This window comes from Malus domestica, chromosome 13 (genome assembly GCF_042453785.1).
Source record: "Malus domestica chromosome 13, GDT2T_hap1".
NCBI classification, from domain to species: Eukaryota; Viridiplantae; Streptophyta; class Magnoliopsida; order Rosales; family Rosaceae; genus Malus; species Malus domestica.
Genome location: NC_091673.1, coordinates 13165783 through 13179754, shown reverse-complemented (window position 1 = coordinate 13179754; position 13972 = coordinate 13165783). Strand labels below are relative to the sequence as shown.

Below are 13972 nucleotides of genomic sequence, written 5' to 3'. Positions count from 1 at the left end.
TTGTGGCACGTTCTAATCGCAGACACCAGAACACAGCTGAAAATTTCTTTACAGTGAAGTCTTTGAGTCGCCCTGTATATAACCGCCCGCTTGCTTCCCTGTAGATCTCAAAGATATTCTTTGAGACAGTCGGAGAGGGGTTGGTTTGGTTACTTGCACTGCTGGTAAATTACTACCGTTCTGCAACTATTTCGCTATTTCTGATATTATCAACAACAACAACAACAACAACAACAACAAAGTTTTTTTCCCACTAAGTGGGGTCGGTCGGCTATCTTGATATTATCAAGAACGAAAATTTTATTAAACGAAGAAATTCATCAACATAAAATTACGTAAAAACAGCTTTTAGACGAAGCTGGAAGATGTAAATTCATAGCACTCTCAAACTCTAACTGCAGCTAAAAAGCTACCAGCAGAATCACAAACCAAACTAGCACTCCCACTATTAGCTTCTACTACCAGCAAAACCCAACCCCTAATCCACCGTCTTCTTCTAACCTTTCTACTGAGAAGAAGTAATTTTGACCATGGACTGAGCATGAATTGTTGACAAATTAGACTGGCAAAAGCTTAACCAAATCTCCTGCTTCTCCGGCTTCTCCTCTTCATTTTCCCGCAGCTTCTCCTCTTCATTCTCTGTATAGGCATTGTATACCGACATCACAATTCCCCGCGCTGCTTCTCTCGCCTCGGGCAGCCTATCATTCAACAAATCTGCAGCCTTTTGTACCAGAGAAACCAGCCCATAATCCTTCAATCCTTCAAGGCCCTGAAAATCGGTACCAAATTCCCATTTTCCATAACAAGGTTAACAAGAAAAATGGCATGTCCAACGTCAAAACTCAAGAGAACATTTTGGTTTCATAGTATATACCATCTTGGCGACACAAGATGCGATGGAAACGGCAGCTTTGGCTCTGACTCTGGGGTTGCCATGGGAAGCGTAAGCTCGGAGCTTCTGAAGCAGAGGAAGAGGGGTCAAGGACTGCACCATTGAGCTCAGTGCCCTGTCTGCTTCTTCACACACAAAACGTTTGTCTTGAGATGCCTTGAGCAGCAATTGCAGCAGCTGTGAACCCATTGAACAATCCAAGCCGTTCATCAGAACATAAAAAAAATGAAAACGAAATTGTTGTCAAACGATCCCTAAATTTAAGAAAACAAGAAAAGTTTGGGTGCACACCAATTGGTCAAATGCATTAGAGGCTGCGGAGTCAAGTAAACCATCACCAAAGGCGGTGAAGATGTCGGAAGAAGCCATAATCGAGGTCTTGATTAAGGCACTTCTCGGATTCTTCATTGCCTTCACCAGCACCACTACAACATTCTCTCTGTACATACAAAAATGACGTCGTTTTAGTGGACTTGTTACAGCAGAGAATCGAAAGTTGGAACTAAGAAGAAAAGCACTCACAGAGTAGGAGCCAGAAGAGCAGAATGGTGGAGTGCAAAACGCCTAACATTGTTCAGAGACTCACACACCTTTACCCAATCCTTTGATTCGAATCCCTCACTCAAGCTCTGAAATTTCAAATAAATTACTTTAATACACAGATGAAGGGAGTCGAATTCGCGTGCAAGGGACATCCAATGAGATAGAGAATTACCTGGATCTTGAGATCCGGGTCTGAGATGGGTTTGAGATTCTCAGAGGAGATGTAATCGATGGCGAAATCCGCGGTTGCAGGAAGCGGAGCCTGATTTTCGTCATTTACGAGGCCGGATTGCTGCTTTTGCATAGGAACAGCAACTTTGGTTTGCTTTTTGGGTCTTTCCGGTGTGGTTGGGAGAGCATTGTCGATGGGTCTGAGAGCCATTGCCATTGAAATCGGAGACCGAACGCGGTGACGGAGCAAAGAAGATAGAAGAGAAAGAGAAAGAGATGTGAGATTGAGATTGAAAATCTCTGGGTTTCGATGATGAATGAGGGTTGGTCTGTGTGACAGAGATAAAGAAAGTAGGGGAAGAAATTGTTTGTTTACCTTTTTAATTTTTAATTTTAAAATTTGAAAAGCGGTAGAAAGCTCCGTTGGACCTTCCCTTTTGTAACGGTCACATTCAACAAAACGGATTATACTCTAGTGAGTCTGCCGTATTAAGAACTAGAGTCTGCTGTATTAAGATACGTGGCATGAAGTCGATGTTTTTTTTTTTACTAGGAGTAGGATTCTTTTTTTTTTTTTTCCTTCTCATCCCTCCCTTCCTATTTGAACAGTCACGGTTAAGCTATGTTAACATCTTATATTAATTTATTAATTTTATATAGAAAGAGAAAGATAAAATATAAAATGTGAGAGGAGGGGATGGAAGGAAAAGAAGAGATAATCCTAGTCCTTTTTACCATGGAAGTCCTCATGAGAAAAGGCAATTGATGTTTGGGGGGCCTAGGGTAAGGAGAAATTCTGAAGTCCGATGGTTGGATTAACATATTCCTCCGACTTTGAAACAAAAAGTTTCCCTATCTCACATTTGCACGTAAGGAGAAATTCTATGGTTTGGCATCCAAATTATGCAATTTTCCTACCTACTTCTCTTATTTGCAGGCTCACCATAGCCCACTTTCAGGTCCCACCCCCTGTCTTTTGCCCTTAGTCAGGTGTCCAAACAAAAGACTCTCTCGCATGTAAGGCCCAGACACCCGAAATCTTGTGTCTTGGGCCGCACATGACGGGTTGAACACAATAACCCCCAAGGGTACGGGGTAAGCGATCAATTATATCGCAAAAACCGTCCAAATCAAACTGACCAATGTATCAACTTTCCCAATTCCCAATAGCATATAGAATGATGATCATCATCAAATCCGCAATATATGGCTTTACATAGTTATATAACATAAATTGTAAAGCATTTTGAATTGCGAAATAAGAGACCATACTCATATGAAGGGAAAATGTGTGGTTATTCACCAGTATGGGCGCCCAACAACTATATCCAACATAGGCAATTTGCCATACAACACAAAAAATTTGCTCTCTAGGTCAAGAGTTTGATTTCATCTACTGTAACAGACAATAAAGGTCCTCTAATGGTTGGGGAGGCGTGCGTCCACCAGTGAGGGTCATTAACTCCAACACACATCTTCAATTCTCAACACCAAGTAACCTGAACAATTGGCAAAACACTATATTAAAGCATCGATGGTTCTCGAAACTAAACTCATGCTCCTGAATAACTGCTACTGAAGTTAATGCTACAATTATAACTCGGTTTCTTCGATATCTTGCACCTGAGACAAATTTGATACTCTATACCTGCATCCACAAGTATTTAGTCAAATGCAACAAGTACCTGTGGAACTTGAGAAATTATGAAAAAGGATGCATATGAGTTGCAAATAGAACACTGCTGCACAAGAATTGTTATTAGCACTTAAAAAATCTCATTACACACTCTTTAAAAATGTATTTTTTCTTTTTAATTATAGAAAATTTGGAGTGCTAATAACAATTCCCTAAAAAAAAAAAGGTATATAAGTTATTTAATGCATATTTTCAAATGTTTTTTTTTTGTCAATATAAACTTTCATTACAATAAAAACTAATACAAGGCCCAAAAGGAACCCGATAAACTATAGCAGATAAAGTAAAAGGCCCAAGCAAAGTGAGAACAGCAACCCAAGATACAACGGGAGGCCCTTACAAACTTAGGCACGTAGGCTGCGATAACAAACAACAAAAAACCCTAGTCTCAAGCAACATAAGTCATACCGCCACCGCCGCCACATCCTAGGAGGAAGCCAAACTTCGAACTGAGAGAATAGAGCAAATATATACAAACAAAATATCATATGGATAGAGAGTGAGGCTAAGGGGGTATGTAAAATACCCAACACTTGGTCTCGATGGAGATCCGACATGCCAGTTGAATGAGGGAAAATGAAGGAGGGTAGTGGATATAAAATCCAATTTCGGATCGAAGCCTGCCCATCCAAGTACATGGTGGGATGGGGATGGAGTATCACTACTAAGGATGAGGGAGAAAATAAAATTAAAAGGCAGAAAGCCATAAAAGTAGGCGAAAACGCCAGGTAAGGGGCATGAAACCCAAATATGAGACAAGCTCAGGGGATAGTTGAGACTCGACTCAATGGAAACTAACATAAACTCAGGCGAAAACTAGGAATAAAAACGAATTGAGGAGACTAGAAAGGGGAGAGAAAGAAGAGGTGGATGCAGGGAAGGGGATGAAGCAGATGAGATGAGAGAGAAGGAAAAAGATGGAAAAGGCAGAAGAGAGAGAAGGGAAGGGAATGAGGGAACGAGGAGGGAAGAAATAGTAGTGGGCTACTGCCTACCTTGAGCAAAAGTAAGGGTCGGTGGCTGAGCTTGAAGTTGGTGATGGAGCTTGTGGATTTGGGTTTCTAGAGAGAAACAAAGAGAGAGAGAGAGCCGTTTAATGATCGATGTTGTTGTATTTGATTTTCAAAGGATTTATTCAACAATATATGGAGTGCTAATAAAATATAAGTATTTTTGTGATAGCTCGAATGACCATAAGATGGCCACAAAACAACCCACCATCTATAGTGGTGGGTTGCTTTGGTTTTAACTTGGATGATACGTAGCATTAGAGCATTACCTCCTTTTTTATTAGGCATTTGGTTTTAGCTTCCTAACAAAAATAAACCGGATAGCAAGGCAAAGCCAGACAAATCTTTAAACGACAACATTTTGTATTATAAGAAATATGACATATCATCATATTCCTAACTGAGTTGTAGTCACTGATTCTGTATCTAAAGCGAATTCAAAATTCCGATGAATACATCAACCTAACTAGCAGTGTCTAACATACCTACTAATTATTATTCACCAAATTTGGGCTAGACTACAGCACAACCAATTTTGCCCTTGTAATTGATACTTCAAGTTCTTTTGAAATCTAATTTTTTTAAAGCTTTGTGAAAGAAAAAAGATATGTTAGCACGAGTTTACTTCAACATGATTGATTTTCACCTTAGGTCATCAATGTTTAAAAAATGGTTTGAAAGGCCCATGTGTCACGTGATGTGTAATGAGTGAATTTTAATCAAAATTTAGACGTAGATGGTATATTACTATAGGGATGTGCTATCCACACACCTTTTTTTACTTCACATACACCTTGTTAATTTTTGTCAATTGATCTTTTTCCATTCATCCAATCCGATGGCTGAAAACCAAAAAGGTGTGGGAGAAGTAAAAAAGGATGTGTGGATATCACACCCCTTACTATATTGACATCCACATTAAAATAGGTGTGTGTAGCCTTGTAGGTGTGGAATTGCCAAAAATATCTTCCACGTGGTGTTTGTGCAATATACTGAGTGCGCGTTTACTAATCCGTAATCAAATTGAGAGGAATTGGATTGAGGGTGAATTGGATTGAGGATGAATTGAAATTAGGTGGAATCATAATAAGATTCCTGTTGAAGTTGTTTACTAAAACTGTCAGGAATCGGAGTAGGAATGATGTTGAGTCCATATAAGTTGTTTACTAATTCATTTCAATTGGAATGAAAACTAGGTTGATTACTATATTGCCCTTCCATAAATAAATTATTTTCATACTAATTAATTAAATTAAATTCTTAATTAAATTTATATAATAAAATTAATCTATATAAGCATGTATAAATAGGTTTTATTTATTTATTAAAAGATGGCAAGAATGATGTTGAGTCCATATAAGTTGTTTACTAATTCACTTCAATCGGAATGAAAACTAAGTTGATGACTAAATTGCCCTTACATAAATAAATTATTTTCATACTAATTAATTAAATTAAATTCTTAATTAAATTTATATAATAAAATTATCTATATAAAAATATAAAAATATGTTTTATTTATTTATTAAAAATGACATAATGAGTGTCAAATGAAGGGCAATGTTGGGATAATAAGAAACAATTGAGAGCATAATTGGAATAAAAGATGCATTCCGATTCCCTTGCCCTCAGGGAATTCAAATACTTCACAAAACTAGGAAATCTGGTTCCTCCAATTTCAGGAATTGGATTCCTTGTTTCGTGTGGGCTCCACCACTTTTTTTATTCCTTAATATTTATTTAACACCGAAATACTCCGTAATCGGAATTCAATTCCCTTTCTTTATTCCGATTATTCTACGTAAACATGCCATGAAAGAAAAATATACGAAGATGGTTCGGGGCGAGCTAAACGGGTCAATTCAAGCGGATCCGACCCACGCCCATCCATGTCGCGTTTCTCGTGTGCACCAAGTAACAACGGCAGCGCATCAACAAACTCCGTCTCTCTGATGCCTAACACCGGTCTCTCACTCCCATCGACACTCTCATAGACTTCGCAATCGGAAGAACTCCAGTGGTACTGCGGCTCACATGGACCCGCAATACCCGACCAAGCCGGCGCGATCGTACGGGCCGCAGATGAAAATGACGATTCAGCCCTCGCAGCACTCTGACAACGACCGGTCCACTGGCGAGCTGCGCGCGCTCGATTGCAACCTCACCGCCCTCTGCGACCACATACAGACGGAGGGCTTCAATTCCGGTGCCTTCTCCGATATGGTCGTCCACGCCATGGGCTCCACCTACCACCTCCACCGCCTTATTCTCTCCCGCAGCCCCTACTTCAGGTCCGTTGTCCCCAATTCCCTAAACCCCCTTTGTCAATTTACCAAAATGCAACTTGAATTCGCCCCCTCGCCGGCTTCATCGGCGTTGTTGGATGATGTTGAATTAATAATTGTGGGGTTTTATTGTTAATTTGAATAGTTATGTGGATGTATGTATATATGGAGAGTACCTAGATTAGCATTTGCACTATTAAGCTTGAGCTTGGCAATGGGGAGTTGATGAAATTACTTTTGTTTTCGATAATGCACGCGTAATTATGTAGCAATTAGGTGCTTACTAATCACCTTGTGCAATCTTCATATGCTGGACTGTAATGTGTCTGGCAGGAACATGCTTCATGGACCTTGGAAAGAAGCCAGTGCCCCCGTTTTAACCTTACATATTGACGATAAGAATGTTAACGGAGAAGCAATTGCAATGGCTTTGGCGTATCTGTACGGTCACCACCCCAAGCTTAATGATAACAATGCATTTCGTGTTTTGGCTGCCGCTTCTTTTCTTGACCTTCAGGTATCATTTTCTCGTTTTGATTTCTTCTTTTACTTTGCGTGACTATTTTCTTTTCCACTCTAGAAGTCCCGTCCCTTTATGTGCATTTAGGTTACGGCTTGATGTTCTTTTGATGCAGGATTTGTGTGCAATATGCACAGACTTCATTATATCTGAATTATGGACTTCAAACTTCTTAGCCTATCAGGTTCGAAATGCTTGTGCCGCTTCTTTGTTTATGTATGACCCACATGCTACCATTTTCTTTTGTAATTGAGAATGCCTACTTGTGCTTTTAGGTGTTTGCAGAGAGCCAAGATTATGGCATACATGGAGAACGAGTAAGAAATGCTTGCTGGGGCTACCTTTGTCAAAGTGGTTCCATGGAGTTGAAAGAGGTAAAAGATGGTGTGCTTATTTTGTAGTAATCACTTGTGGGTTTTGCACACATTTTCTTCTTCCTTCTGTTTTCCTTTGAGATCATATAACATGACAACATAAGAAAAGATGAGAGAGAAGAACAAAACAGTGGATGCCGAAGGAACATATTTGTTTTTCTTTGCAATATTAGCATACTTAACCTTGCCCAGTCTAGAAAAATATGGCTTAAGCTCTGTTATTTTATTTAATTATGATAGCATATCTCAATTTTTCTTCTCTCTTGGTGCGATGGCAAGTGCCTTCGCCCATGAGCGGTAGGTCTCGGGTTCGAGACTTGGGAGCAGCCTCTCCATAAAATGGAGGTAAGGCTAGCCGACATTCACCTCTCCCAGACCTTGCGTAAAGCGGGAGCCTTGTGCACTGGGTACGATCTTGGATCTATCCATTGTCAATGACTCAGTATATTTGATTTTATAAGGATTAAGTATATTTCAAGGTTTTTCAGTTTTGTTAATGCAAACCTACTGCTACATATTCTATTTCCTGACATGGTCATGGACAGGTGCTTCCAAAACTTTCAGCTCAAACCCTGCTTGCATTGCTGACCTCTGATGAGCTGTGGGTACCCAGTGAAGAGAAACGGTAAGGAGCATTGACGGCCTCTAACTCGGGTTTATTAATCACAGCTTGAGTTCCTTTTGATGTGTTCTTTGTTTTTCCTTTGTGGAAAGGTTTGAGCTGGCATTCTATGCATTCCTTGCAAAAGGTGCTCAAAGCAAACAGGAAGACTATGATCATGGAAGTTCCAGTTCTGAGGCAGGAACGGATACTCCATCTGATTCTTCTAACGCAAAGGGAAAGAATCTGATTGATAGCTTTGCTAACAAAAGGTTGGAGTCTGAAGTCGGACGCTTAACCCTAAAAGATGACGTAGAGGGCCATAATACTGCTCGTAGTCTTTTGATAGAGCTTGCAGACTGTGTGGTTGATTTCCAAACAAGAGTTTCAAATTCCAAACAGCAAGTCCAACAAGTTGTGGAACCTCAATCCAATTTGGAGCCAGGATACAACTGCAGCATGGGTGGTCCTTCATCATTAAAAAATTCACTATCGGAAATAGGTGTGATGAGAACCTCATGTTATGCTGAAATGCCAGTTGGTGTTGGAGCAAGTAGACTGGGGGCAAATGGAGTGGCTATGGAAGGGCCATCTGATGAAGGATCATGCTATCACTTAAATAACAACAGTTGGTTTGCCAGGGACCAGTCAAGGCAATGCTCTTCAATGAACTCTTCCACTAGTGAGCTCATGCCAAATGATTGGGGAAGATGTGGCATGCCTCCTCTTTCATGGGGTGGCAGGGTTGTAGGGAGAAGACAGGTTAAAGGTTATGCTAAAGGGAACTTTGGGGTGGGTGGGGAGGAATATGATGCATTTGTTAATATATTTGAAGGCGGATCTCTTTTATACTGCAACATGTCTTTTGAGGCACTTTTGAATGTACGAAAGCAACTTGAGGAACTGGGGTTCCCCTGCAAAGCTGTAAACGATGGTCTTTGGCTGCAGGTTTCTTTCTATATCTGTTTTCTTTTTAAGTCCATCTTTCTTTTGCTAAACAAGTGTGGGGGAAATGAAAGAGCAATCATTACAGTTACTTTGTTAATGTTTTGGTTGTGCGCACAAACAAGGTGCATCTAGTTTTTATAGTAATTTTGATTGGTATGCAATTTGTATGTCTAACATGCTATCCCTATTAACTGGTATAGTTAACCATTTGGAAAATATCTTATAAACCATAGTGCTGATAAATTGCTTCAGTCGAAGAACTATTTTTACAGGCCCTGGCAGACTGACTGCAAGGGCTCTCTGCCCACCTCTCACCTTGAGAAAGCCAGGCATCTCTTTCTTCCATACACACATTGTTGCCCGCGGTTATGCTTTTGAAGAGATGTCTTATTTGTTTCTATGTGTGTTTAAATATCAATATGTTGCAAAGAAAACCTATCTGTTTATTTTTTTACTGACTTAATTGTTTGGTATGCAATCATGTAGATGCTTTTAAGCCAGAGAGTCCAAGAAGTTGGTGCTGATACGTGCAAAAATTGCTGTCTTACAAATATAGCTTGCAGTTGCAGACAGCAATTTTCATTCTCACAGGGAGTTACTACCGGATACTACATGCAAGAGCATAATCAGAATAATTCTCCTGGTGTATATGTTGCTGAGTCTGCCCCAGGTGAAGGAAATGGTCTCTTTAGGCCTGTACGTGTGCATGTCAGGGGTCCTGTTGATGGGCTTGCTGGTATCGGACGCGGAACTACGTTTGTACCAGCAACTGCCTGGCCTCCAACTCGGTTTGTCTTTTCCCGTGTGCCATTTGGCATGGGCAACAGAAATTGCCAGCAGTCTCTTGCTAATGATGATTCAGAGGCTAGAGCTGACCATAATGGGGACCTGTCTGGAGATGGATTAACAGCTTTAGTTGGGCTAAGCCAAGGAGGGAACAATGTAGCTAATGCTCATGGGGAGCAAACAGAGAGAGGCTATGAGATGGATATGCAGAGCAGAATGGCTGGAACGTCCATGTCGGTGCCAAGTACTAGTGGTGTACCCATTCAGATGGTAGAGTCGTCAGACCATGCGCTTGGGATTGAGTGGGATAATGCAAGCAGTTCTTCCATCTCATTGGATATGAAAACACCTTTAAGTCACTTCCCTCCTTTCCGCTTTGGGTATGTGAGCTCTTTCCATTACTCCTTTCCACCTGCGCTTCAGATTTTGAACTCTCTTTGGAAAATAATAATCATACATTCTTTTTAGGATGCTGTCCTATGATCTACTAGCTTAGAAGTCTCCTTTACAAATTGATTACCTAATTATATAAGTGCCTTTGCACATCTACTTATGCAATTCCTTTCTGCTTGGGACTGGATTTTGTGTGTGTGAGGATGGTTGAGTCAGAATCTGCTCAAGTCCGAATGTCATTAACAATATTATAATGTGGATGTAATGATTGGTCATCATGCTCAATTGTCTGTCCTACTAATTACAAGTCACCCTTTTTTTTACAGGGTGCAATTTGAGGATGTGCACAGGCTTAGTGATGGCCAAGTGAAGCACTCTTCAGAAGTCTTTTATGCTGGTTCTTTATGGAAGGTGTTTGAGTACAAACTTGTTGTTCTTTTCAATATAAGATTTACATATGTGGTGATGCTTTTCCGATTTCCAATTTCCATGCTCTCAGACAGAATGGGTATTCTGTTCCAATTTATAGGTTAGCGTTCAGGCTTTTAATGATGAAGATCCTCAAGGACGTCGAACACTTGGTACTGTTCCTGGCTTAATGATATATACCTTGGAAGCATGTTGTTTTGCTTTTCTGAATTATATTTTAAATTTGTTGCTTAAGCTGAATGCATATCATATATTTGTTATTTCAGGATTATTTATTCACCGACGTAAGGCAGAGATTACTGATTCATTCAGAAAGGTTAGCCAGCCTTCCCTTGATTGTTCGAGCATGATTGGGTTATTTTAGTTATGGAGAAGAATGCTTCTTATCTTCACATTTAAAGGATCACCCTTTTTCACTGTGTTTTGCTGACGAGTATGTTTTGTCACATTTGTGATTCATATGATTGTTAATTGATACTTTACGGTTTGTGCCCAAAACAGGTGCAGATGTATGTTGATTCTCGTGAAAAGGTTACAGCCCGCTATCAGGTAACATTCCAAAGTGACCAAACATTGTCAACTTAGCCCATTTTCATGTTACGCCAGAACCTTGTATATTGAATCCGTGCTTCATATACCTGTATGATGCAGTTAATTTGCCCATCAAAGAGGGAAGTCATGGTGTTTGGGAGTTTCAAGCAAACAGGCACGCTTTTACCAAAAGCTCCCAAGGGCTGGGGATGGCGGTCGGCTCTGCTATTTGACGAGCTTGCTGATCTTCTCCAAAACGGGGCCCTAAGAGTGGCTGCTGTTGTACAGCTTGTATGAATAATGAATTATACAGAGGTAGTTTCAGTGGTAAATTTATCTGGAACATGATGGTAACTATCCTCCTTGCTGACACAGATATTTTCTTATTTTTCAGATAAAAGCCACAACCGAATAAGGTGGCTTTCGACATACGAGGTGACAATTGGACCTTTTTGCTGTGTTGACAAGTAGTTGCCTTTTGTTTATTTAAGGATTCTCTTGCGAAGAAATACTGTGTTGAGGGAAAGAAAGAGGGAAATGTTTACACACCATTTTTCTCCATTTGCATCCTTTGTTTGGTTTTGTTCGCTGATTTTCTTTATTCGTTTGATCAAACAGTCGGTAACAGGCGTGGGGTGTGCATGTGGAGAAAAATGGTGTGTTAAAGTCTTCTCCCATGAAAAATTGTCTTTGTATTATTTTTCGAATGTCTGAGTAAACAATGTGTGCAGTGGATTTGGTTAAGCTCGCACCTCAAGTGCTATGCTAGCTAGTCAAATATTTACCTATATCATCGTATGTGTGGTGTTGCCCCAAGTGGACTATGTAATGTATTTTATCTGCTGGATTACGGGTGGGCGTTTGATACATCTTTCGATCTTTGCTACGTGCTTATACTCGTGCTTCGAGAGCAGCGAAGACTTGCAATCTTTACGTTCACTGATGCAAATGGGTACAGGTGAGTTCTGTAGCATTCGATGTTTGTTTTAGTTGCAGTCTTGTTCGGTTGCTAGACGTCTATTCAAACCTATGGCTATATCTATTGAGCAAACATTCAACCAAATTTCTCGTCTCACTTTTCTTGTCTTCTATTTAATCCATGTGTTTTCAATTTGGTTAATTTGGTCTTTGTATTTATCTCTATTAGCCAATTAAGAACATTCTTATCTAATTTCTGTAAAAAAAATATATATAAATTATTATAAACTTATTTATAAAATAATTTACTTGATTTAAAGTAGGGTAAATTACATAGTAGCCCCTCAGGTTTGAGGTCTATTACAACTTCATACAACAACTTTAAAAAATTTCACTTTCATACATCCAATATCATTTTATTTCAAAATAACACCTCCGTTAGATTTTTCATCCATTAGTTTGTTAAATGCTGATGTGGCTGCCACATTTGTGCTGATGTGGCTGCCACGTGGAAAAAATAATAATTTTTTAATTTTTAAAAAAAAAAAAACCTAAATCTTCTAAATATTAAAATTAATAAAAAAAATTAAAAAAAAAATTGAAACCTTCCCTCATCCACCTCTCTTCTCCCCGCAACCCCACATCCCACCCCCACCCCCTCACCTCTCTGCAACCCACATGAAAACCCACACCCCACCTTCACCCCCTCACCTCCCCGCAACCCAGATCCCCTTCTTTGTACGACCTACCTGAAAACCCACACGACCTACTACCTCCCCCCCCCCGCGACGACCCACATCAGATCGAGGTCCCCATCCAAACAACAATCCCAACCCTAACCTTAAACTCAAATCGAGGTCCAAACCCTCCATACCCACATCGCAATTCGACTCAATAACCCCAAAACTACGATCCTTGTCGTCAATATCTTTATAAACCAAAAGAGATTGAGGATGAGGGGTTGGGTCGGAATGGGCTCAACGTTCTGGTCGTCTCCGTGGCGGTGAATTTGGGTCCTGCGCTGCATCGCGGCCTATACCGCAGAGCTCTCTCTCTGATCCCTCTGCTCCTCATGGAGGTCCTTCGTCACCACCTGATCTCGTCGTCGACCGAGATTTCTCATTGTCGCCCTGCTGCTCCTGCTCGTTGTCGTCTTCGACGACGAAGATGATGCGGGTGAGGATGACGTCCTTGCAGTTCGGGGGGGGGGGATATGGGTTTCGCGTCGGAGGGGTGGTAATGGGATCTGGGTTAGGTTTCGTGCCGGGGGGGCGTGGTAATAGGATATGGGTTGGGGGTGGTCATATGGGGTATGGGTTTCGCGGGGATATGGGATCTGGGTTGTTCTCTGGTGCAGGTATGGGGTGTGGGAAGATGGGAGCAGGGAAGAAAAAGGATAAGGGGGGTTCACGGGGGTGGGGTTTTGTTCAGCTTCTGGGTTTTTATTTTTTTATTTTAGAAGATTTATGTTTTTTTTTAAAAAATTAAAAAATTATTATTTTTGCCACGTGGCACACATTTGGCAGCCACATCAGCACAAATGTGGCAGCCACGTCAGCATTTAACAGGTTAATGGACGGAAAATCTAACGGATGTATTATTTTGAAATAAAATGGTACATGATGTATGAAAGTGAAATGTTTTAAAGACGTTGTATGAGATTGTAATAGACCTTAAACCTGAGGGGCTACTATGTAATTTACCATTTAAAGTATCTCAAATGAAATAAATTAAAAGAAAATTTATTCTCCTCCCAACTCCCGACCTCCTCCCTAACGTTACCCCCTCTCTTTTCTATATCACAACCTTAATCATTTTTTCATATTGGACGTTTTTCTCTTATATGTATTATTTCTCAAATCATTTTTCTGT

General features: G+C 40.3%; 2 protein-coding genes across 2 annotated transcripts; one reads left to right on the top strand and one right to left on the bottom strand.

The window, feature by feature from the left end:
- Positions 1–282: 282 nt before the first annotated feature.
- Positions 283–2068, bottom strand: LOC103452905 (uncharacterized). Its single transcript, XM_008392435.4, has 5 exons — positions 1611–2068; positions 1418–1524; positions 1187–1334; positions 878–1072; positions 283–772 (listed from the first exon to the last, which is right to left on the bottom strand). Exons 1-5 carry the CDS (start codon positions 1824–1826, stop codon positions 506–508), a joined length of 933 nt encoding a protein of 310 aa, XP_008390657.2. The 5' UTR covers positions 1827–2068; the 3' UTR covers positions 283–505.
- A 4051-nt stretch (positions 2069–6119) lies between these two features.
- LOC103414603 (uncharacterized) lies at positions 6120–11975 on the top strand. Its single transcript, XM_008352969.4, has 13 exons — positions 6120–6606; positions 6934–7117; positions 7236–7304; positions 7396–7494; positions 8040–8119; positions 8209–9043; positions 9530–10209; positions 10549–10633; positions 10752–10803; positions 10918–10967; positions 11153–11200; positions 11303–11497; positions 11577–11975. Exons 1-12 carry the CDS (start codon positions 6350–6352, stop codon positions 11477–11479), a joined length of 2616 nt encoding a protein of 871 aa, XP_008351191.2. The 5' UTR covers positions 6120–6349; the 3' UTR covers positions 11480–11497; positions 11577–11975.
- Positions 11976–13972: the final 1997 nt, after the last annotated feature.